The sequence below is a fragment of the Tauraco erythrolophus genome, chromosome 3 (assembly GCF_009769465.1).
Source record: "Tauraco erythrolophus isolate bTauEry1 chromosome 3, bTauEry1.pri, whole genome shotgun sequence".
Taxonomy (NCBI): domain Eukaryota; kingdom Metazoa; phylum Chordata; class Aves; order Musophagiformes; family Musophagidae; genus Tauraco; species Tauraco erythrolophus.
In genome coordinates, this window is record NC_141467.1 from 6,621,199 (window position 1) to 6,646,822 (window position 25,624).

The window sequence follows — 25,624 nt, forward strand, 5'->3', positions numbered from 1 at the left end:
TGAAAGAGATGGCAAGCGATTCAAAAGCAAGTTGAATATGAAAGTAAGAGAGATAAATGGACTCAGTCTTCCTAAATTCACGATGAAAAAGACACTGGTAGTACATCGTGTCCTCCTGGCACTAAATAAAGAAAATTGTAATCTGTATCCTGATCCTCTTAAGCTCATCACAGCAGCACACAGACTGACACAATATATTCCAAATACACCAGCAGATGCTGTTATTCTTTACTCCAGTATTAAAATCAGAGAGTTTTGCTTTAGATGATACTAATTTAGAGGACTCCCATGTCTCTTTACATCAGTATGATACGGAGGGCCAGAGGCCACTCAGAATTTTATATTTCACCACAGAATAAGCAAACGACAGCTTCTTACTCCACTGTTTCAATCACGACTTTTTCATTCTGCGTTCTCACCCTGCTCAGGCCTAAAAGCCCATTTCCCCCTTGTAAAAGCGTGGGTGCTGACTGCACAAACTCAATCTCATTTCTGTTACTTGCAAGCAATAATCAAAAAGAGTAACACCGTAAATTCCCATAAAAATTTCAATTATTACAATAAATACCAAGTTCTGTGATGATCTGCAATAACTTAAAAAAACCCCAACATTTTTATTTCAAATTAAAAACAGTGACAACATACCATATTCCATACCTTCCACCTTTAAAACTGCAATTTGGTCAACCAGTTGCTGATTAGTTCCATTAAATGTTAATACAGTATTACATTTAAATTACTCCACCTAGACAATTAACAAAGACAAAGAACCACTAATCTCAGATCAGCCACATGGCCAATATTATTAAAATGCCCAAATTAGTCTTCTACTGTGTCCCACTTGGAGTGCAGGTTCCCAGCAGTTTGCCAGGAGCTGCTGTCCTTCATTGCTTGATAAGGCCATCTGACAAGGGCCTACACCACCTTTTACGATGAATTCAAGTGCTCTGAAGAAAGGGCTCACAAAAATGTGCATTTCTAGCAACCTGCAAGTAGAGAGTACGCCTTCAGCTCCTTTGGTTTTGATAATGTTCCCTTTGGAAAGTGAATCAGTTGAAGACTGTTCCAATAAAATAGCAAGTCATAGCCTAAACAAGGCATAAACCATCGTCTATACAGTTTGTGACAACGTCCTTGTTTTTCTTTCTTCCACGCTTTTTTTCCAAAGACCATGCAGTGAAGGCAGTTTGATTTTATCCATATTCTTACTGTAAACATTAAGAAATATACCAAGGACAACCAGTAAGCCTGACCACACGTACCTAAAGAGGAGGGAGAGGAGAGGAAAAAAAGTTACCATTAGCACTTCACCTGTAGCGATTACATACCGAAATTTGTGGATTATATAAAAATAAAGCCCCTACATTAAGGAGAGAAGATTTTAAGGAAAAAAACCTGCTCAAATTAGTGGACTCTGAGAAATAATTTGCTTGAATCTTTATTATTACTATCCTTCCACTTTTCCTTTTCCTGTGCTGGCTGGAAATTCGCTTATTAAGGTGCATTTATAGTTAAATAACAACTAAACAGTAGCTATTCTTTCCATGAATAAAGCAGTCATGAGGGTTTTTAACATGTTTTTACTTCCTACAGTTATGAGAGCGATATTCTCTATTTCTAGTCCAAAATGTTTTCTCACTCAGTGCCTTATATCAATACTTCCCAGTGTAAGCACGTTTTTGTTTCAGCTCTCCATTATTTTAAGTCTCAAGATTTTTAGCTGGAGTAAATTCCATTTGGGTATTTGGCTGTAAGCTTTGTTCCTAAATATCAAGTACATTTATACATAGCGATAAAATTGAATACTATTTTGTTTCAAATCAGAAGCAATTAGGATCGATGGAGCAACTTAGCTGCATTTTTCAATGTAAACTCTTCCTTGAAATTAAGAAAAGGGAAGAAACCCAAGCTGAAAAATATTGTAATTTAATATATCAAGATAATAGAATCTTACAGTTAATCAACAGTGCTAGCTAAGAACTCAAACCTGAGCTCATAAAAGAGGAAACAATATTGTAACGGAGAAAATGCCTTCCTTTAGCCAAATCTTCCTCCACAGAGAAAGTACTGAAACAATTTATTAAGTATCATAAGCACTAAATACTATATAAGACTTTTCTTAAAATCCCAACGCATGGAATAGCTTGTCTTCCAGACCTTTAGAAAAACAGAAACTATTTTCTCTAGCATGATTAGCATCAACAAGCCACTCCCCATTTACGGCACATTGCCAACATTTGCAAAAGACACAAAATGAAAAGCATTAAAGCCTGAACATGATTAATTACTGTTGTTTTATTTCCATGATCAAGAACTCAACTTTTAATAAAATAACTACAAACCCAGTTAAAATGATAAATACTTACTGGAATGTGAATGGCTTTGCAAAGAACAAAAAAGAAAGCACAATGGTCATTGCTTTTCTTCCTGTTGTTACTGCAGAGGAAAACAAATCTTCTTTAAGAATTCAGTTACAGCAAAAGAACATAACATAGTCTTCAACATTAGCAGATAACCTCATTACAAAACCGAGTATCTGGCTGAAACGACGATCACTGGCGCAAAGACAGGCTTGCAGATGCCCCGGTCCAGCGCAAAACAGCGCTAGAACCATACACTGTTTGAAACAAGCACACTGAGACACTGGTACCAGCTCCAGTCCCAGCATCTGCAGCAGAGAAACCTCCAGAACAAGACTTGCTATTTAATAACTTCATGCTAATCAATTCAAAATTGTCTGAAAGCAACAGACAATCCTTGCAAGTTACTGACGGTATCAACCGATCTGTCAAAGCAGAAAGAACTGGTGTCACGATTTGGATACACCAGATCTCTTGTCACTTCCACCTCATGTGATGACAGTTCAGTGGTGTTTTGGGCTTTATTTGCAAGCGGAATGAGATCAGCATCTTGCCATTCTTTTGAAGTTGCTGAAGATTTACCTTACAGCGCAGAGAAATACAATTTTGATTAGGAACCTAAAAGACCGAGGATGTCTGACTTCAATGATCAGCATTAGGAAGTTTTCATGGAAACCATTACAAGACCTTCTTCAATATGTGACCTTATCACTAGAAATCAAGGTAGTAAGCAGAGTTGAGAACACAATTCTGTTACCAAAATGGAAGCACATTGTCTGTTTGGGTTACTCTCAAAGCAACTATAGCTCCATCAACTATTCAAACAATTTCAACATTATCTGCTATGAACAAGAACGCAGTGTTGCCAGCAAATTGTGTACTGGGAAACCTGCACAGTTTATCACTGAAACAAAATTTAAAAGTGAGTAAAAGTTATAGAAAAAGTTTTTTAAGAAAGTTAACAATGCAGCCAGGCATACAAGTTTAGCCATGGAGGTGAAGGGCCTGAGGTGGTGTTAAATGATAGTGTGGGCTGCTCACTTAAGAAAGACCCCAGAACAATTGTCTGCGCCTAACGAAAACTATGGTTTTTATTAACAGAAATGATTTTGCTTACCATGAAGCACTTTTTACTATACCCTACTGGAAAGCCTTACTTGCAGAACTACCTCCACATTAGTCTTACTGTAACGTACTGACAAAAGGAACCAGCACGTTTTCTTCTCCTCAATCCTCCCCCACAAACAGGTATTTACTTAAAAGCATGTTTTGTAGCGGAAGTAACAGCCTTCACCACTGCTTCATCTGCCCCAATCTCAACTTTTCAGTAACTATTTTCTTTATGTTTTAAGAAATTTATGTGCATCAAATAAAATGGTTTTCTATTACATGAAAAATTAAAGGAGAATGAAAAAGAAAATTGAGTTTTAATTAGAAAACAGTTTACAGATGAATAATTTAAAAAACGGTTAAATTACTTCAGTTTTTCTAATTACGATTATTTCTGTTCTTTCAAATCAGTTATTAATTAAAATATTTATGTAACCATTTCCTTCTAAATTAAGTGCCTTTTCTTCTTTTTCCCAATTAAGTCTGATAATTTCTCATTCTGCTAATAGAAATACAATTTTCATTAAACTCTTTCACCCCACTCCCCCCTAAGAAGGGGGAGGGCGGATGGGGGGTGGGAGGGACAGTAATGAATGCGGTGTTCTTCCACGGCACAATAAACAGTTTCACATTGCTACAGGCAAGACGGAAAGGGCTCAAGCGTTAGGATTGTCAAGGTCAGGCATAAGAAAACCTAGGAAAGGTTTGCTATTCCACAGCATTTTTAAACATTTTTTAGTGCAGTGAGACTTTTTTTCTTTTTTTTCCAAAGAGCTATTTTAATACATGAACCAACCCTCTCATCTGGGCCAAATTCCAGCCAGGAGACGTACTGAACTTTGCTAAAAACAAGCGCGAAACAGAAGTGCTGCAAAGGAAATAATTAATAGGAAAGCCAAGCATGCGATCCTCAGGTCAGAAAAAACTGTCTGCATTTCCCTCTCCACTACTGCGAATGAAGTAGAGCATCACCTGGCAGAAACCAGCTGTTAGGGACAGAGAGAAGAGATGAAAGTGGCTCCGTGGCAGCTTGTTGCACCTTCCCCTCAGGCTCTTACGACTAATATTTGTAATTTTAAGAAAAGGTAACCTGAGGAAGGAATGAGGCTGGTGTAACTGATTCTGATAGACTACTGTAACAACCACAGAAATGATAGCAGAAGCTAAATAGGCAATGACTGATTTTTGAAAAATACGCTCACGTTACATTTTAAATTTGGACACAACAATTTTCACAGACAAACAGTTTTATGTTCTATAGCAGCTGCATATAGTGAAGAGCAATAATTCTAGGCACAGCCTGAAAACAGGTGTACAGGAAGAGGATGAAAAATGATCGAGTGTCAAGACTTTTCCTTTAGTGTTGTTAGACACACAAAAAAAGTGTTAAAATTACAATTAACTGCTGTTAACACAAACAGCAGGATCATTTCTCCTTAATCCAGCAGTCAAGGATATTCTGCTATATCAACACTTCTGTCACGTGACTGACAAACTCGTAATAATGCAGTTACAAGGATTCACTTGCCATGCAGATTTGGCATTTGGCTGTAGCTCGCTTTGCCACACTCGGCTAACATCGCACACTAATACATGCCAAGGCCTCACAAATACAGATGCAAGCCACAATAAACCAGTACAAATAACTTCTCGGCTGCAGTTTCTGTCGCATCGCGCTTACTAGTGATTCTTTTGGTTTAATCTTAATTCTATACTCATCCTTCCATTAAGGATCTCAGGTAAAGTGTCAATAGGCTCTGAACACGCTTCCTTCTCTGAAGCCATACAGTTGTCCTTCCACACAGAATACATTTATTTTTAACGCTTTTCACTGTTTCTAAGGCACATGTCAGCCACTGCATTACTAAAGACAAGCACAACCAGATGACATTACTTCCCAGTGCAGTGCTGAGACTCATTATGCTCAGTGGCTTCCTCATTCATAGAGGGCCAATCTCAGCTAGTAGGATTTCAATCTCTCCATGGGATTTTTCCAGATGACTGATAACTCATCATGAAGAATATGTCCAGTTGCCTGTGGGATAAGAGTCAAGTCAGAGTATCTATAAAGATCGGAAACCTAACACGGCTGTGACTGCCTCTTGCTTCATGTCCTCCTTTTCCTCATCAATCTGGATACATACCTGAGGCACGCCAGTGCAGACAGGTTTGACTTGCATTTACAGCTAGGAAATTACTGTCGTTATTAGGTGAGAACAACACATTGGAGAAACTTTTTATTTGTGCATGAACTATCATAGGAGCAGACAAGATGGCATTTGGTGACCTTCTTAGCCTGGAGAGGATTCCAGTAACTTCTGACATACTTTAGGGACTTATGTTGTTCCACATTCATGAGCGGCTAGCAGACACACCAGTGAGTGGCCCAAATACTTCCAATATATTATTGATCAGAGTTCTTTACATTTGTTTTCTTCTGCCATGGCTGATACAGTCATATGCTGTACTAAGCATGTGACACAAAGGCATAACTGTTTCCTTTTTTTGTTGGACAATTACATCAGAAGTCCAGAAGAAGAACTGGAAGACTACATAGAGTCTGCTTCTGTCATTAACAATAGGCTTGTACCTGCCCCATGAATACACAAGTTGCAATTCAGACATAATCCAGCAGCTGTTACACAGCACACGAGAAGTAGGTTTATTTCAAATCCTGACTTCCAAAACTAATACACACCCTTTATTCTCTTCAGTTTCATAAAAAGAACTGAGGAGATAATCACAAAAGCCAGAATTTGTTCCACCTGAACTTATTCTGAACCGAGTCTGGAGTGTACATTTAACATTGCTAAAGCAGCATTCCACGGAGGGCGTACAGACATTCAGAAGCTTCAGGGGAGTTCTTCATAGTTTTTCTAGCAATACCATTTGCTGGATATCTCCAGAAATTCTGTGCTTAGACACTATGACACTGCCTACTATGCCTTACTGGAATATCCTTACTTTTCCTCCCATGTTCCAAACAATACCTGTCTTCTCCTTACACCTTGCTACACATTTCCATTGCAATTGCTGTTTAGAACAGTGCTACGGGCTCTTCGAAGTTGAAGCTGTGGCACCGAAAGGACCTGGAAGCTCTCAAACACATACTACTAGAGAAGATCCATGCTACACAAACCACAGTCAGTCAGCACAAAGAACAGAAAAAAAAACAGAGTGAGAACAATTCTCAAAAGTTCTGTCCTAAATAACAGAAGAGGATTACTTCATGCTTTTATACAGTAAAGATGTCATTTGTTCATACCTGTTACAGCGAGAAGGGCACCAAAGATTTTAATCAATGCTAGAACAAAGGATATGCCAAAATACCCAGTCAGGGAGAAAAGGAATGCGTAACCGTAAGTCTGAACTGGATGCTGCAACAACAACAAAAAAAGCCTGTTAGGAAAATGTAAAACAAACCCTGAGGTGCTGCAAAATGACATAAAAATACAGACTTTAATGAATTGTTCGAACAATAATAAGCTGTTCAAGAATACATTCATGCAAAGATCCATATTTAATTTTAGTTACATAATGGAAAAGTAATAATGAAATTATAAGCTCTTAAGTCTAGTCTTCTGATTTTGTTTTGTTTTTCAAAACATTACTCTATCTTATACATCAAAGACTGTGACAACTTGCTTAATGTATGAATTATACAAGTCAGCCAGTTTATATGATGAAAATATAACTTCAGAGAAGTGGTGAGATTTCCTAAACCATACAGAGCAATGTGTTTTCCAATGAGGTTGTTCATAGAAAAAAGGAAATCTTTACACCTACCTTTGAGCAAAATGTTACTGCAGGGCTTAATCCACTAGTGCATGTTAATCCAAATAAAATATACACAAAACCTATTGAATAGGAATACAAAACCTAGAATAGTTTAAGAGAAAATAATTACCAGGTGATACTATACAAAAGGACAAAATTAAATGCGTTCAAATGTTTGGCCCTATTAATACGTCCGACTTCTCAGAGTTGAATTTGCAGTGTTTGAAGATATTTTTACTAGGATTTCTGTAATAGCTGATGTACAGTGAAAAGTGAGTAATGAGTGTAAGAGATGTTCTGCCTATCCACAACTACATAAAAGAGTTTTGAAAGCTAGTCAGTTAATAATATCCTGAGGTCAACGCTGACTGTAGTAAATCCTTCAAATCCAGGATTTCGCAGGCTAAATAAAACTTCACACAATTACATAATTAAATAGTGTGAGCAATTTGTTGAACGCATTTCACTTTCCGCTACTGATCCTGCACAGCACAGACCCATATTATGTTAATTGTGCAAAGGGTAGCACGTCATCCCTGTGAACTGCCAGAAGAAGGGTCACATAAGTTTCATCTGTGTCACTTTGGCTCACGTACATGGCTCACCTGCATTATGGTTATAGAATACAAGACTTTAAGGTATGGCCAGCTGTGGCCTAGTTCAATACTCAGAACAGACTCTACTCAGCAAACATTCAGCTCTTCATTTTGTCTGTGTCCTTACTTAACTCACAGCTTCATACAAAAGCGACAAAAGAATCTTCACCCCATCTTTTCCCATGTAGAGGCAACAAGGAGAAGGCAGAACTGCCCATCCGTACATCCTGCCATGCAGTGAGAGACATTCAGCTGTTTGGGCAACATTTAGTAGTCTGTTCTTGTGAAAAGGGAGACAGTGAACAGAACTATTCTGTTTTACTGATTTCCTACACTTTCAAAGCTCGGTGTCAGTTGCAGGCCTACTTCTTTTGACACAGGTTTCATCAATCGCTGTCTTTTCACACTGTCTCAATTATTTGCAAAAATAAACCTATTAACAATTGACAATAATGCCAGGAGACAACAAAACACTTATCAAACACTTATCACTGCTCTACAATAAAGGAGGATGAATATACATTTCAAGAGCAGAACTGTTTTCAATCTCTTAATAAACAATGACCTGATCTTCAGAGCTCTTACTTTGCAGTGTTTACACACACACAAGTTAGTCTCTAGTTCATCATTTGCCTCTACATCCAGCTTTTCTCCCAAACTACCCAAAGACCTCACTTTCCACAACCAGGAATGAGCACCACATGGCTGGTTCCTTGTTATGCAGTGCGATATAAGCCACTTCCTTAGAATCACACACAAGGCAAAATCAAGCATAACTTTCCAGAGCAGTGGTTACTATTTCAGCCACAAGACATTTTTTCCTCTTTTCATAACTGCTTAATCCAGGGCAAGTTCCGAATTCAACAACGAAACAAAGATCCTGTGGATGACAGGTTCCTTTACTATTCAATTTTATTTCAGGATCACTGTCCATTAAACACGATCTTCGATTCACAAGACCTCTTAAATTTTCACCCACAGTCTCAGGTCTAGAAAAACTACTTCTGAAATTCTGCTTGTAATTCTGCACTCAATTCTCCAAACAAATGCTGGAGCATAATCTCTAGGCCCCAAACAAACAAAACCTTTATATCCATAATGACTATACTGATTCTCTACAAGTAGCATGAGTATACATTATAAAGACCAACATTAAGCAACCTGGTGTAGTGGAGGGTGTCCCTGCCCATGGCAGGGTGGTTGGAGCTGGATGATCTTTGAGGTCCCTTCCAACCCAAACCATTCCATGATTCTATGATTTGTCAGACTAATGCAGAATAAAAAGCAAAGTGCTGGAGATAACAGGAGCATCACAGCTAAGGCACTTAACAACTGTCAGATGACTACTGGAAAGATTCAAAGTGGGCAAGAAAACAGCTACAGATTGATTGTACTTTGTTTCAGATTTCAGCGATTACAGCTATAGAAGGCTGTGCTGGGTCAGGTGAGGTCCACCTAGCTAAGATCTCTGCTTCTGGCAGCAGTCAACAGTGACTACTAAGAACAATAACAAAAAACAAGAATACAGTGACACTTTTCAGGTATATTCTTCCACTTCCCAGAAACTTGCAGCTCAAACTTCTTGAGTCAACCTAAATAGCTTTCAGCCATAAATGAAGATTCCTTCTAACTTAATTTTCTCTCCATTTATGAAGCTATTCTCACAAATGAGAAACTAGAATTTCTAGTTAAATGTCAAATATATGTCAAATGTGCAAATGAAATTTCACTAATTTTTAACTTGTGGCATATTCAAATAATGTATGTTGTAATAAAAGATTTTCTCGTATTTACTCAATTTTAGAGAAAAAGATGCTAAATTCAACTGTAACTTTTGTCTAAAAAGAAGTCAGACCATAAAAACAGATAATCTGCGTTCCAATTAAGTATATATAAAGTTCTGAGCAAGAATTCTTCAGGATCATGTATTTCACTGAGTCAGGAAGACACATATTCACCCATTCCAAAAGTCAGAGTATTTCTGATTACAAAAGCCTAAACCAAGGCTGCCTCTCAAATGCTAGCACACTCCAGAATCAGAAGGCTAGCAAAGAAAAGCAACCTATTCCATGTAAGACATGCTTATCTATACCAGAAGAACAGTATGTATTTTTCAGAGATAAGTGCATGATCATACAGAAAACACTCCGTTGATTTCAGGCCTGTAGGGTAGACAAAGACATTTTTGCTAGAAATGAATGTTTTTGTAGCTGCAACATACATTTGAAGTTGCACACAGAAAGTAGCATCCCTGAAAGGTTAAAAACCCAAACAAACAGAAAGCCACCAAAAGCCCACAAACAAACAACAAGCAAACAGAAAACCCCAAGAATAGCACATCAAGAGCCCTTCTTTACATGTGCAAGAGAAAAACAGATTAAGTTTCGTGTTTTGTCATTGTACGCCTTGTCTATGACAGAATATGTTCTTTTAAAATTGCAAATCTGGTATTTACCATTTCTGAATTAGAACCATTGTGCAACTTCATAGCTTTTTCCTGTACATTTCCTATAACTGCATCTGCGCAGAGGGCAAGGGATATTAGGACCACACCTAATATAAGAAAAAAACAAACAAACAAAAACCTGTTCAGAATATTTATCAGCAAAGCAGAGTGGTGATGAAAAACACTCTGTACTTATCCTGAAAAAAATTAAAAGGTGTCAGGAACAGAAAAATAGACTTCCCTCTATACAATATTCTAAATGTCAGCAAAACTAATCATTATACTGGTATAAAGCAGGGTCCACCCCCACTTTCTCCATCAGTTATGCCCTGAGAACTGTGTGTTTCTAAGCTTGATAGGAACATCTGGACAATGCTACAAAGAATCTAGCTGTAGTTTTTGTAGTAACAAGAGTGAAAAAATGTCCATTGCATTTAGTGAGGTATTTTAATGAAGATAAACAATCAGAGAACATACTCTTCTGAGTAGTTAATTCTAGCTTATTTTTCCTGACAAGGGCAAACATTATCTGTAATGACAAAACAAATGCAAGAGAATTCACAGTGGAAATCTTTCATTGTTGAAATACTAATTTTAAAGAACTATAGTTACGGTACAAACCCCCTGGTTTTAGGTTACCATATTTGATCACAAGAAAGTCACTACAGAGTCAATAATGTAATCAGCTTTCCAATAACAAAAATTAATAACTCTTTATCATGCCAGTCACAATTCATTTCCCAACATCCAAACTTTGATTCTTTCATGACTGCAGCAACTGTTGTATTTAATGTTGCAAGAGTTAGAAATTAATGATGCACACAGGTTGAAATACCACTTTTCCTAAGTATACAACATTACAGAAGATATCAGTCATCAAAATCACATTTACGGTCTGCTCTAGTCTTGGTTCCTTCAAACACCATGTCAGGGAAGAATGAGAAGTGGAAGACTAGAAACAAGCAGTGTTATATTTTCTTAATATTATTCTTACTCTCAGAGGTCTCAACACAGGCATTCTGAGTGACCAAGTGGAGTATAAATTCCTGACAGAAAAAAAAATCCCAGCTCCTGGGATTTTCAGAATTGAAAGACTGAACATTTTTAAGACCAATGAAGTTTGAGGTGGCATCTCTTTGGCCAGCTTCTGGATATATGGGAACTTCCAAACCAGTGGTTTTAGTTTGGGAACCATTTCCTTTCCCAGGCTAGACTTAACGCAACTGATGAAACAGAAAAACGCTCTTCATTATTCAAAGTTATCAGGCATTGGAAAAGGTAGGAGTCAATGGAAATGACATGACAACCTGAAAAATATTGGTTATGCTAAAGACCACAGTATAGAGATATTAACTCCACGGATCCAGCTCTGGTCCAAAGGTGTACCAACACCTCCAGGTCATGGACAAATACATGGGTTCAGTACTGGACTGAGATTAGAAAGCTACCTGGAATCTGAAGTGCAAGTGCACGTAGAAAGGGGAAATGTAGGGATAAGACACATTTTAATATTATGTACATGCACAGATTGGGGTATGGAGAGAAGAACTGTTCCACTCATTGTGATAGTGCTGCACCTGCTGAGCAGCAGCAGCAAAACAACAAGACCAGTAGCGTTACGTAGTATGTAAAGCATGAGTAAAAATGATTGGAAGAACTGGTCTTAAATTAGTTCTGAAAGAAATTGAACCTGGAGGTCTTGCATCAACAGACTTGACTGAAACACTACCTTACACTGTATTTTACACTACCAATGTGATGCTTGAGGTCATTAAAATATTAACACTACACATTATACATTTATAAGCTATTAGATATTTACTTAAGTTCAACAATACATTCTCACACTTAAAATTCCCACCATGGAAATGTGTTAGACTAGTGAGTTCTTTGGAGTTTACCTGCCCATTAAGACCTCTTTAATACTCCACATTTTAGAAGCCTGCCATACACAGGATTAGAAGATACAGTAGAGGTAGCTAACTAAGTAATATCATCATAACAACAGTGAAGCTAAGGACAACACACTTCAGTCTGCAAAAGACTAAACTGCACCTATACAAACAGTCTAGGGTAGAGGAATTTTCATGCAACTGATATTTTTGCTGTGTCTTCACTGAAAATAGTTAATTTCCACTTACACCTATAATGCCAGAACAGTGGAAGTTCCCAGAGCACCAATGCTTCAAGATTGCCTCATTCTGCACACCCTTCTCTTCTGGTTTCTCTTTTGGAAGTCCTGTATCTATTATTCACAACTACTTAGGATATTACCACTACCTCTCCAATTTGATAATGCTAGGAGATGCTTTGAGCTCTGAGCACCAACTCTGTCTTGAAAAGTATACTTCTTCCTTAGTTACAAATATGTACCTGTTCTGGCAGAAGACAGTTTCTGTTTTCTTGGCTGACTTCTTTCATGTGTAAACAAAATCTGTGTTGATTTCTTTTTTGGCCCAGCAATACTGAGATTAGATTTCAACAGCAGGAAAAAAAAAAAGAAAAAAGAAAAAAAAAAAAAGAAAAAAGGACAAAAAAAAAAGGACTTGTAAAATTGTTCATCCAGATAATATTTTACGTCTGCGCATGCTCCATTTTTAGTATTTGCATCAGACAACAAAGATTATGTGTTTTGTTTTATTTCACGGCATAGTTTTGCTCTCTTAGCACTGTGAAACGCAGACAGCTTATTCTTAACAAGTCAGTAGAAGTTCTGTGAAATCATGCTGGAATCATACTAGCCTGCATGGAAATAGTTCTACATAAACGTGCATAAATCACTGGAACTAACTTGGGAATTCAGGGGGCAGTAAGCTGGCAGTAACATAAAACTGCAAATTTAGAAAACAGTAATTTAATCTGCTGTTTATGTTTTTCAAAGTTTTAGTATCCTTAAATACTTTGTTATTTCTTTGAAGATACTCTGTGAAGATTCAAAATTAAATTGTGCCTCTGCTTTCAGTTCTTATTCTGTGATTTACATCAAGAAAAGTGTAATTATTCAAAAGAATATGAGATTTTGCAGAGCGTGCAAAGTTTTCAGTGACTCTTATCACTGGTTTTACACTTTGGCAGCTACTTATTTCTGCGACACCAAAAATCAGTACATTTCTTGATGGAAGGGATCATCTATCTCCATAATTCATCCAAGAAAAGGAAAAACTCCACCTTTCCTGTCATGAAAAAGCTTCCTCCAGCTAAATTAAGTGACATGGGAATAAAATAAAACAGGTAAGAGTGAACAGAGAAATACAGAAAGAACCTTCTCAGAAGGTAAGCAGGAGAATTTCGAATCACTTTCCTAAGGAGAGATCCAGGCTTTTGAATCTAGTTCTATACTCTGTTTTCACAGAACTAACCTCCTCCAAATGGTAGTGCTCTAAGCTTATATATACACGGACTTGTTTGAAGTGTTCAAAATAAATTAATAATGAAAGACAACCCTGTTTATTCTCCGAAGACATTTAAAGGTTTTGTGCTGTGTTTTGCACATCTTTGAGGGTGTCAGGGCTTTGCTACATTTGCTGCACTTTACCCTGTACTATCAGTTGAAGAATGAACTTTTCAAATCTTGCCAGAATTAAGTCACAGCACAAATTTAAAACAATTCAAATTTTACAAAAGGAATACATTAACATGTGAATGCACTTAGAGGCTATAGCCAAAAATAGCTGTAATAGTAACATATCTATACATCAGAAACACCAAAATATAATTACATGTATACCAACGTCATACTGTACTCAAAATATTTTTTTTTCAAGTAGACACCCAGTTACACAACACATAAAAACATTAAATGCACAGCAGGTTATATAATTCACAGATTTTGTAACTTCTTCCACTACCAGTAGCACTAAAATTACATTAAAAGGCATGAGAATTAATTTATGAGCAAGGCAAAAGATACATATAGCTTAGACAACATCACAAATTGATCACTAACACTAAATGAAACGATATTTTGTGAGGACAAAAAGTCTTTTCTTTAAAACTGAGAATTTATTACTTTTAGAACAAAACTTCTAAATCAGTGCCTCCACTATTAAGAAATTAAGGTTTCACACTGAACGCCTGTCGTAACTCATCTCGGAATTTCAAAAGAAGAATACACTAAAAGTTGAATATTCAAAAGTTTTCAAGTAACAAGTCTTTGAACTCTAACAGATTAAAATCTTTTCTTTGGTTCTGATTTTAGACAGCACAGAAAAGTTAGAACGTGGGCACACCAACTAAAAACTGCAGCAAATCTGAGTGAGACTGTCAATTAATATAAAGTAAATGGTTATGAAATGGAAAAAGTCTTAAAGGTTTAACTAGAAAAGACAACTAATCTTTTGAAGTTTTAAAATGGTCAAACTGAATTGTATCATATTTATTTTAACGGATCTACCGGGAACTAAGTATTTCTTGAGAACAAGCACAAGACATTTCAACCTAAAGGGCGAAATTGCCAGAAATTTTAAGAATCTAAAAACTAACAGAATAGAGGCCTCTTCTGCCACAGATCAAGTTCTGCTAATGTAAAGCGACTACGAAACCTGCATTGTCTGTGTGATACCTGAAGGCACTCCACCAAGAACTCTCAGAACTTCTACGGAATGCTTACTGTAGGAAAAAAAAGGGCATTTTGTTAAACTCTAAAATACAATATATCTTTACCTGTCAAGTTGAAGTTTGGTGCAACTGTGCTGTCAGCTAAAGTAAACCATATTAATCCAAGACTCATACACAGGGCAGCAGACACGTCTGCAATATTATAACGTTTTCCTACAAAAGCAACACAAACAACATGAATGGACTGTTAACAGTTCCAGAATTTCATGTTTATCCTGTATAGCAGACTAGAAGGCAAAGGAAAAACTGTTCCAATGTCATTCTTTCACTTAGGCAGAAGACTTAATGCTTGGGCCTTTCATGACTGGAATTAGTTTCTTCTACAACAGCAGTTCCTATCATGGAGAAAGACCTTAACAGGTACCATCTGATTCTTGTGGTTAGCTTTAGTTTTACTCCCAATTTGACAAAGCACATTCTCTATGGATAAAGTGCATCCTCCCTGACAAAGCACCATCTCAGCAACTTCTGCACAGCTTAGACGCTTTCTTAAGATTTTTCCCCGATTCTTCCCTGATGTAAGACATTTTGGTTGTCTTTATCGATTAGAGAGAAGTCATTCCCAAACTGTAACAGATAATTTGGGTACTTTTAGAAGCCTACATTGTCCCTTGGGTTGGGAGAAATGGGATGTGGAGGGGAGTGGAGAAAGAAACAGAGCAGGGAAATCAAAGGCAGGAGTTAGTGTATTTTGTTTGAAATAACATATGCTTTTCCCAGAAGCTGTACTTTCAATGTAATCTTCCAAGGGAACTTTTTTGAACTGAAAATGTTTTTACAATAGTAATTAAAAAAAAAAAATAAAATCACAGCTTCTGAGAATACGCTGCTACTACAACACAATACAGTTTCACAAAGCTTTAAGGGAAGACCAGTCTCTGCAGTAAAACAACTCCTAATAAAAGGCAAACACTGTGCGTGCATGTGCAAACTTGTAACCTTCTCTGAAAGCCCAGCTTTCGATGGCAACTAGAAGGCCACAATTAGCCCCAGAAATAGAAAAAAATAATTTCAGATTCTGTTCCCTAACCCTTGCCCACACAGAGCTTTACTGACCTAAAGAACCCTTGTGTACTGAACAAACAGAAACTTTTATAATATACTTAAGCCTTCTAAATCCAGAAATATTGAAGTTATGTTTTTTCACATAACTATAGCCTTCATCTGTTGTTCTCCAGATTCCTTTTTCTGTTCTTGGAATATGACAACTTTAGGACTAGCCAAAGACATGTAAAGTCAGTGTATTTCTGATTAAATGTTTCATCAAAATTTAAGAATTTTAACTAGCAATTTAGGAATCAAGCTTTTCAAACAAGAGTAAGGGATTTCCTCACAAGTCATGGCTGGATATTTTTTTTTTTTTTCCATTTAAAGTTTTCTACTTCATTATTGAAAATGTTTAATGCATGAAGTGATTTGGTTTAGAAAACAAAGTTACGTTACATAAAATTAGGAAAGCCTGCATAAAAATGACGTTTTCCAAAAATGACGTTGTACTACTTCTTTTTTCCCGCCTTTTCTGCTCATCTAATTGTATTTGTACATACTCTGAGAATATGCTTCAGAAATTCGGATTTTTCCTCCTATAGGAAAAATGTTACCTGTTCCTCTCTATCCAGGAACCTCACTGGGATTTAACAGAGTACAGAATTCCGTACATGACTGCCTCTCAAAGAAACAACAATAAAAAATAATCTAATAGCAAGACTAGCACTTACCTTGTATAAAAACTCCACCTATCATAACTGGAATCAGCTTACAGCACTTGAAGATGACTTGAGTAGGGTAATTCAGATATCCTAAAGAGGTATTTGACAAACCCATAGTTCCCACTGTTAAAAAGGCTATTATCATGTAGGTTTTGCCAGGAATTCTACAAAATATAAACATATGAATCTTGGTATTACAGACTCATCTAGAGGAGATTTAGCTCAGAAAATTTAGATAAAGGAACATGTTTGTAACACAACTTGACCATCTTTCTCCTTGAATTTCGTTCCATAACAGAAATTTAATAATGCACATAAATGACTGATTTCAAATTTCCTTTCTTTCAATTACTGCCAATAAACAGCATTCAAATACAAGACAATAAAAACTTCATGGCTCATGAAGTATTCAAGCAGTAATTCTCAAACCTCCTCTGAGAAAGTGTATTATTTACAGAAGAATCCAGACAAAGGCTTCAGGTTATCAAAGGAAACACAGAAGGCTGGTATACCAAGACATCCTGATTCTAAGACATCTAGTCCTATCATGGCCACTGCATCAATTTTTTTTGTGAAGTTTTCACATGAACATTGACATTTTCACATGAAGAAGGTTTAAAAAAGTACCGCTGTTTTATAAAACTCAACAGAACTAAGAGAGAAGTGATTCAGATATCATGAACAGAGGAGCTTGTCGAACATTTTCAGATGTATTGTTTGCAATTTGATGAAATTATCACCTGACAACAGATGATCCAACAGCAATGTTTAGCAATCACTGTGCTCAATTTGTGAAGTGATTTTTTACAGTTATTGTCATACATATGTTCAGCTATTTTTTATGCAAACTCGAGAGCCACATTAAGCAACATAAGGAGACGTCTTGCTGTAACCCTGTCTTATCCATAACTCATTATGGGATGCAGGCATACTCTGAGGCAGGCAAGAAAAAATTAAAATTTAAGAATCAGAGAATTCAGCATAAAAATTAGGAAATAGTTTTTTTAATGCCTACAGGAAGACGGTTAGGTTATAAAAATAAAATATAACATACATTTAAGATCTGCATTTCCAACATAACTTACTTACAGGGTCATGCTCTGTAAGCATTAGCAACTATTAGGTAATCAAAACCTAAATACGAGTTACAATAACAATATATCTGATGCATCTCAAAAAGTCAGATAACTTGAAGTATAAGCTGTCAGTGTTTAAAATAATAATAATAAAAAAAAATAAAAGTTATGTTGTTTGGCTATAAAAGAATATATTACCTAAAATCAGTATACACAAAATCAGCCAAGGTTGACTACAGGCAAGGAAAACCAGTTATGCTCAATCAGGATATAATGACTTAAAGCAATTTTACAATTGATGAACACCATGACAGCCTCTACCCAAGGGTCTCCATATATAGCCTGCAGAGGCTGTAGTTGGAGAGGAAGCCATAGGATGGCTACACTGAGTCAGAACAATCTATCCCATATCCATAGGATTCAAGACAGCAAGAATCTCCGCGGTCAACTGCGGCAAAAACACAGAATAATTTTGTGGCAGGGTGTTGCGAGTGCCATGTTAAATGCCAAATGCAAAAATAAGCACATCCTTTGAAGCAAACCTGCACGGCCACACAGCAGAGAGCAGAGCTCTGACACTCTCCAAGATGCACAGCATGCTAGAGGAACCTCTTTGTGAGGAGGTGCCAAGGTTTGAGGAAAAGGTATTCGGTGACAGATGGCGTCAAACGCTGTGAAGTGCAGCTGGCCTTATTCTAGATGTGACAACCCCAACCAACACGTACATACACGAGTCAGTCTGTACCTTAAGGTAAACGGGACAAAGTGACAGTAAACAAGACTACTTGCAGGTCTGAAATATCTAAGCGGGTGCTTATAAAACATTTTCTAACATCACCCAGTAAATTCACATTATTTTAACTATGGAATTGCTACCCATGCCTCACAGTATTCACATTCAAACAACAGAAGTTAAATTTACCATAAATATCAAATTCTTCTAATTGGATGGACAGTGGGTAAAATGCTTGGAAAAACACATACCTTCTCCTTTTGTCCTGAATCAACTGCAATTCTATTAATCCAAAAATGGAATAAAATCCAAATTGCACTAAAGTGAGGTACCAACCAAAAGGTTTAAAACCTTCCACTGAAAATATCAATTCCTATAAAAACAAAAACCCACCAAGGTCACATACATACACCAAAATATTAAATCAAAACAAAACCAACAGAGTTTTCTTCTTCATGTACATACAAATCTAGCCTTTGTGGCTGCTGGTTATTAACTGGAATTTACCTGTCATATGTAACTTGCAAAGTATTGAAAAAGACAATTTATGGTCTCCAAAATGTGATTAGAAAATTTACTGCTGGTGTAAATCCACTGAAATTAACGGATCAATTCATCAAGGGAATATATTTGAACCATTAATATTTATCTCAAATTGTAGATGGTTTCCTTTCTGCTTTTCAGTTCATTTACTTCAGTAAAATGTTTTTATCTAGAATTTATAATTAGCTCACAATAACTTAAATATAAACTTTCTCTAACAGGCATATTTACTGGTAATTTTCATCTCCTACGAATGTGCACCTAATATTTTGAGTGCCTATATTAAATAGCATGTATGAGCTTGGAAATTTGCAAGTTGTAGGAACATTTAAAACCCGAGCAATTTGTTACAGAAAAATACATGCACTGCATGAAGAATTATATAGACGTGTCAGTTTTCAAAACAAAAGGCTACCTAATATTTTCCTTGTCGAGATTCTGCTTTCGATTACTGTTAAATTTGTCTAACTCTTTGGACATAACTTTATTTTAATAAAATTCTCAGCTGTTTTTGAAAACTGCATTGGAAACATGAAGATTTTTAATTATCAGCTTTTTAAATCACTGCTTTACTGAGAAGGCTCACTGAACTTGAAAAAAATTAAAACGAGGAACAGAAATGTCGCTGCTCAAGATAAAAGAGAAAAGGTTAGCAGGAAGGGAAATGTTTAACTAAAACGGCATAAACATTATGCTTCTGCTTAACAATCAACCACAGCATATGTTTCAACTTTGTCCTGATGGGAGGGGAGAGGGAACAACTACCACTGTACGGCACTTACGGAGATCTAAAGGTTTCAACGCCCCTGGGACTTACATGTCAGTCTGTGCAGTTCTACAATTTGTTTGTTCTCAGAAGACTTTGAAATCACACGTGAAAAATACTGCTGTAAATCCCTAACATCCCTAACAATCCCTAACATTCTGTGATTCTGTGAAAAATACACATTCAAAACAATACTGAAAGATATATCTCCTGCACACGGAAGTAAAAGATCAAGTTAGGAAAGTCCAGCTGAACCAAACCTTGTAGGTATATGAACTATCATGGAATCTTACATTATACAATTACCTACTGCTCTTGAATTCTGAAAGCTTGACTTTGCAATCAATATCTATTTTAAACGTCTCTACACATTAAAATACATACTATATTATTTTGCTAGTGAAAAAGAAAAGGGGTAGGAGGAACTGGCCTAAGACACAAGTTGATAGTATTTACCTGTAAATATCCGTAGATTAGATAAAACATAAAAACTCCAGAAACACAGATGAAAAATTGAGTGGGTTTGTTAAATTTGCTGAGATTCATGCCAAGAACTACAACATCATCTACTGATTTGATATGAGGAGACATAGTTTGAGATTTGGAAGGCACACTGATGGAAACGTATTTTCTTGATGAAGCGAACTTCAGATCCATGATTCCCAGTTCGCTGCATTCGGTGCTGTTGTTATCTTCTTTCTGCTCTTCTCTTTCTGTGTGTCCTCTGTCTGAAAGCTGAAGGAAATGTTGAAGTCAGATAAGACAGAGCATACAGCTTTCCAATAATCACAGTCAACAAATGTGACGTTTATATGGAAAAGACGAAGGTTTAAGAGTTTTGCTGGGTTGGTTTTATTCACAAATTTTATGGATCCTTTCTGAAGTCCAAAGTCAACATCAGTTAGTATCAGAGGTCAACCACACTTTATGAAAGCACTTTTGCATCCTGTGGGAAGTAGCATTCATATGCTCTATAAAACAAATCGACCCAGCCCAAAACACCAGCGACAGAAAACCAGCTTCAATTTCACAACAGGTCAAACTAACCCTTTTATACCAGTATTCCTAGGAGTGACTGCCTGGGAGAGAAGTGATCAAATCACAACGAAAGAACTGGTATTTCATGTTCAGCGCAAAATACACCAGACTAGTCCACTGCACGGGAAACCTTGCTAAAAACTACTGATTTTAGCCTTTGATTGGTTACAAGCACTAACGGGAAGAAGTCATCCTCTCATTCTCACATTTAGTCACTGTTTCTCACGCACTTCTGAGGAAAAGAACATGGAGATGGAAACAAGAGGATTAAGAAGCCAGTCCCACAAATTAGATTTGTTATTGGATGAGGTCTATGGTATGGCAATCTCTTTTAATATTAACCACATGCAACCGTTTCCACATGTAAAAGAAAACAAAATTGGATAACTGAAGCCTGGAGAAGGAATTTAGCAGTTTAATAGATTGACAGGAAAATAATTCTTTTCTCTAGCTCAGCTGAGAGTATGATGTTTGAGGCTTTTTTCTTTTCAGCCTCCAGATAAACACACTGGTCAGGCAGTTGTCCCAAGATTTGGTCGGCATCTAGTTCAGTGAGCAGTCAGTAATTAAATTCTGTTTGTCTCAACTATTTAGTGGTCTGTTTTCCCCAGCTCAAAAATACTTCTCCTTATCACACATGTATGGAAAATGCTTTTCCCACTGTTTTCAAATGGAAAACGTGCTAGTATATAAAAGCTAGATCATGCAATAAATTTAGTAAACGTAATCTGTGTGGACATCAGTAATTTATTCTACAATATAAGAAATTACAAGTTGAGCTGAAAAATTAAAGTTTAGTATAAAACTTGCATTGTGGTTAGGTTTCCTTTTATGATACAACCTACTGTCAGGCTGGAATAAGATTCTTATTGAAGATCTGAAAGAATAGCTTGGAGACTACAACAGTAGTTCAGGGACTAGAGTAACTATTTGTGTCTAAATTCAGAGCTCTTCAGCTGAAAAACAAAAGCAAGAGATAGCAAGTTCACCCTTGTGGATTGTTAGTTCATCCCAAACTGAGGTAGCCAGAAAAAATGGAAAAAGAAGCTTAAGTAGACTCTTTTCAGTAATGTCAGCAATGAGGCACTAGTGAGCCTTCAGGTACATTAATATCATGCAGAGTTCTGATCGCCCTCCAAGATGGACTCACAGAACAACTGCAAAAAGGTTGTCAGGATGGAGGAACAGCTTGCCCATCATGAGCTGAACCAAGATGAAAGCGTTAAAACAGCAAAACTCTGGTGAGAAGCCCAGCAAAACCCTGATGAGAAGAAAACAGACTCGCTCTCAATAAAAGCATCACAGGGATTGCCACTAAGGAGGAGAAGTCATTCTAATTTTAAGGACAGAAGCAGGAGAGCAAATGGGCACAATACGATCGTGAACAAACTTTACTAGAAACTACTTTCTCATCCCTAGACTTTGTGTGTTCTAGAGCAGCCTGAAACTGAAAGAAGGAACAATGGAACTGGTTTTAGGGTGAAGTTTACAAAAGCAGTATGTAGAGCTGTTAAGACTGGACGTGATGACTGAGCAGGCCCCTTCAGTCCTGTGTTTACAGCTTTCCACCACTGTGGAAAGCAGAGTAAGGGTGGCTGTAGAAGATACTCAGCGATCCTTACTTGGTCACTAAACCAGTATATGACTTACACTTCTCCCCAGAAGAACTGCATGCAAGGTTAGGACTCCCAGATTCAAGCCCAAAAAGAAAATCACCACAAAGGAAAGAGAATATATTTAGAAACTTATCCATCACTGACATCTTAGCTGAACTTGTATTTTCATTAGTGCTTGTTCAGGTCTTTCCTGTGCAGTGTACACTTCCTCTTGACAGGCACACAGCCTTTGTTCATGTCACGCTTTTTCAGCAGAAACAAGGGCTGCAGAAGTTATCTAAGCCTCATTTTTCGCTCGTGTCGAAACACAGATGCCCAGCAGAAGACATGGCCATGTAGTGTCATGCATGCTTCAAGAATCCAAAACTGGAGTGAACTGTACAGTGCATCATTTTGTACCAACATTTTTGACTCTGTCTGTTAATTTAGACATTATTTGTGTAATGCCTGTGTTAGGATCAGAAGAAGTAGAAGTGGAGGGAAGAAGAAACAGTAACAGTGTATTTATGTGTCGGATCTGGCGGGGACAGTTAATTTTCTTCATAGCAGCTGGTATGATGCTGTGTTTTAGATCTGTGACCACAACAGTGCTGATAACACACTAATGTTTTAGCTGTTGCTGAACAAAGCTTGCATGGCATCAAGGCCTCTTCTGTTTCTCCCTCTGCCCTCCCTCCTCGTAAACAGACTGCAGGGTGTGCAAGACGGTGGCAGGGGGCACAACCAGACGACACCAACTAACCTGAGATCCTCCATGCTATAAAATGTCATGCTCAGCAACAAAAAGCAAGAGGAGGGGGTTTATGGAGGTTAGCCATCTTTTGCTCAGGAACTTCCTGAGCATCGGTCTACCTGTCAGAAGAATGATTGCCTTCACATCACCTGTTTTGTTTTCTGTCTCTCTTTCCCCACATTTTCTCCACTTCTTAAACGATTTTTATCTCAACCTGTAACTTTTCTTGCTTTACTCTTCCTTTCCTTTTCCTCCACCCTCTGGGGGTAGGCGGAAAGTGAGCGTGTGGCTGAGTTGTGCTTAGCTGCCTAACAGCGTTAAAACACAGCACAATTAACACAATTTCTTCCAATTTTCAACTATTTATATTCAAAATATTTCTTCAGGAACGCCATCAGTTTTTACAATCTGTCTGTTTAATTTCTTGCAGATTACTGAACCTACCACTAAAGTAGCAAGAGACAACTCTGATGCTCTAGTCACATCCAAGGCCATCTGTAAGATAACGCATGCTAAGTTTTTTTCTCTATTACATTCTACAGGAAACAAAAAAATCACCATGTTCAAGAAACACTTCGAGGACATTATTTAATAACTGAAGAAACTGTAAATGCATGTATCCATTCACAACACTCTCCACCACGTAATTTCATTAACAGTGACAGAACCCTTCTGAAGTCCACTGTGACTTCTCAAACCGTATTTTTCTACCAAAAACGCCATTGATCCTCCTCTCATCAAAATCCCTCAAGCAACTGATTTACCTCTTGAACAAACACGCAGCAAAAATCTGTTTTATGAAAAGTCAAGTGGCTTAAAAGCTGTCCTGACGTGTGTAAAACAGCATATTCCCTTTTTTTCCTGTGTGTAAAAACATAAACAGCACATTCTTTAGATCAAAGAATTTTTGTTCCTTCCCCTTTGAAAAAAAGTCCCATGCAGAGCAAGATTTTAACCTAGCACACAAGCAAAATAGAGTGACTATTACATGAAAAAGAAGCGAATGAATAAGTAACTAGAAAAGCAAAATTTCCTTCACCTCCAAAAAGTTTATGACTTGTATCAGCCATGGAAGAAACATTACGAAAGTGCTGGAACTTTTTTATTTAACCCTGAAGAACATCCCGTAAAGACATCAGTACGGCAGGAAATAGCACCTCGGCACCCTCGGAAAAATCGCTTTTATGAGCCATACAAGGCAAGTTCCACGCTGGCCCTGGCCAAGATCCATTTCATTTGGAGCCAATTCCCCAAACGCCTGGAATTGGCAGCTGGCACGGTAACAGGGATACTGGGGGTTACGGGGACGCAGAGGCACATCTGTCAGACACCCGAGCAGATCCTTTGCTCGGCGGTTCCTGGCTACTGCTCCGGAGGAAGAGGGAAGCGGGACAGGGACCAGCGTAACCCCTGAAGCTTCCTTCCCGCCCGCTCCCTGCGCCTAGCCCTCTGCCGGGAGCTGGCGCGCACCACACCCCGCGGCCAGGAGAGACGTGGCTCTGCCCGAGCACCTGTCCGCTGCCCCGGGCGGGGCCGGTACTGAGGCTCCCGAGCCGCGACAGGCCGCCATTCCCCACCCCTCCCGCCGAGGAAGGGAGCGTCTCTCCCGAGGGCCCAGCGCCGCGGGACATCGCCTCCTCCGGCCAGCCGAAACCCGCCCGCCCGCCAGAACCAGCCCCCGCCGGGCCCCGGCCCGCCGCGCTCCTCACCGTGGCGACCATAGCCCCCCGTCGCCGATTGACGCCCCCCAGGAAGCGACCCCGCCTCCTCCCCGCTCGCCCCCGGTGAGCGGGGGAGGAACAGCCCCGCCCCCGTACCTGCTTGGTGGGGGAGGAGGGGCTCGGCGGCCGCGGCCGACCGCCCTCCTCCACCGAGCGCCCCTGCGCCCGCCCCGCTCCCGTGGCTGACTCGCTCCGGCCAGCCGCGCCGCCGGAAGTGGCGGCGGGGACGCCAGGGGTAGGCGCGAGTATCGAGCGCATCGAGAGAGAGCCGCTCGCTCGGCGTTCCGCTGCTCTGCCTGAGGCGGGTGTGGGCGCCCTTCAGCTCCCGCCTCAGCGCCCTGGGGGCGGGGCCTCCTCATTAAGAACCGCCCACCGCGGCGCCGGAGTGGTGGAGGGGCGGGGAGTGAGCGGGAGTGGGCGGGGCGGGGCGGGGCTTGGCGGGACGGGACGGGACGGGACGGGATGCGACGCGACGGGACGGGACGGGATGGGACGGGGCGGGGCGGGGCGGGGCTTGGCGGGACGGGACGGGATGCGATGCGACGCGACGCGACGGGACGGGACGGGACGGGGCTTGGCGGGACGGGATGGGACGGGGCGGGGCGGGTCTTGGCGGGACGGGACGCGACGGGACGGGATGGGACGGGGCGGGGCTTGGCGGGACAGGACGGGACGGGACGCGATGGGACGCGACGGGACGGGATGGGACGGGGCGGGGTTTGGCGGGACAGGACGGGACGGGACGCGATGGGACGCGACGGGACGGGGCGGGGCTTGGCGGGA

At 39.0% G+C, this 25,624-nt stretch overlaps 1 protein-coding gene across 2 annotated transcripts; it reads right to left on the reverse strand.

Annotated features, from left to right (window-relative positions):
* SLC35B3 (solute carrier family 35 member B3) lies at positions 1-25,099 on the reverse strand. Of its 2 annotated transcripts, XM_086608441.1 has the most exons (10): positions 24,938-25,099; positions 20,190-20,468; positions 18,676-18,797; positions 16,625-16,779; positions 14,952-15,059; positions 10,299-10,396; positions 7,257-7,349; positions 6,736-6,847; positions 2,367-2,436; positions 1-1,262 (listed from the first exon to the last, which is right to left on the reverse strand). In XM_086608441.1, the coding sequence occupies exons 1-10, from the start codon at positions 25,097-25,099 to the stop codon at positions 1,112-1,114; spliced, it is 1,350 nt and encodes a 449-aa protein (XP_086464567.1). In that variant the 3' UTR covers positions 1-1,111. The 2 variants fall into 2 exon arrangements, with proteins under 2 accessions (XP_086464567.1, XP_086464568.1); XM_086608442.1 differs by lacking the exons at positions 7,257-7,349; positions 24,938-25,099 and having other exon boundaries at positions 20,190-20,426.
* Positions 25,100-25,624: the final 525 nt, after the last annotated feature.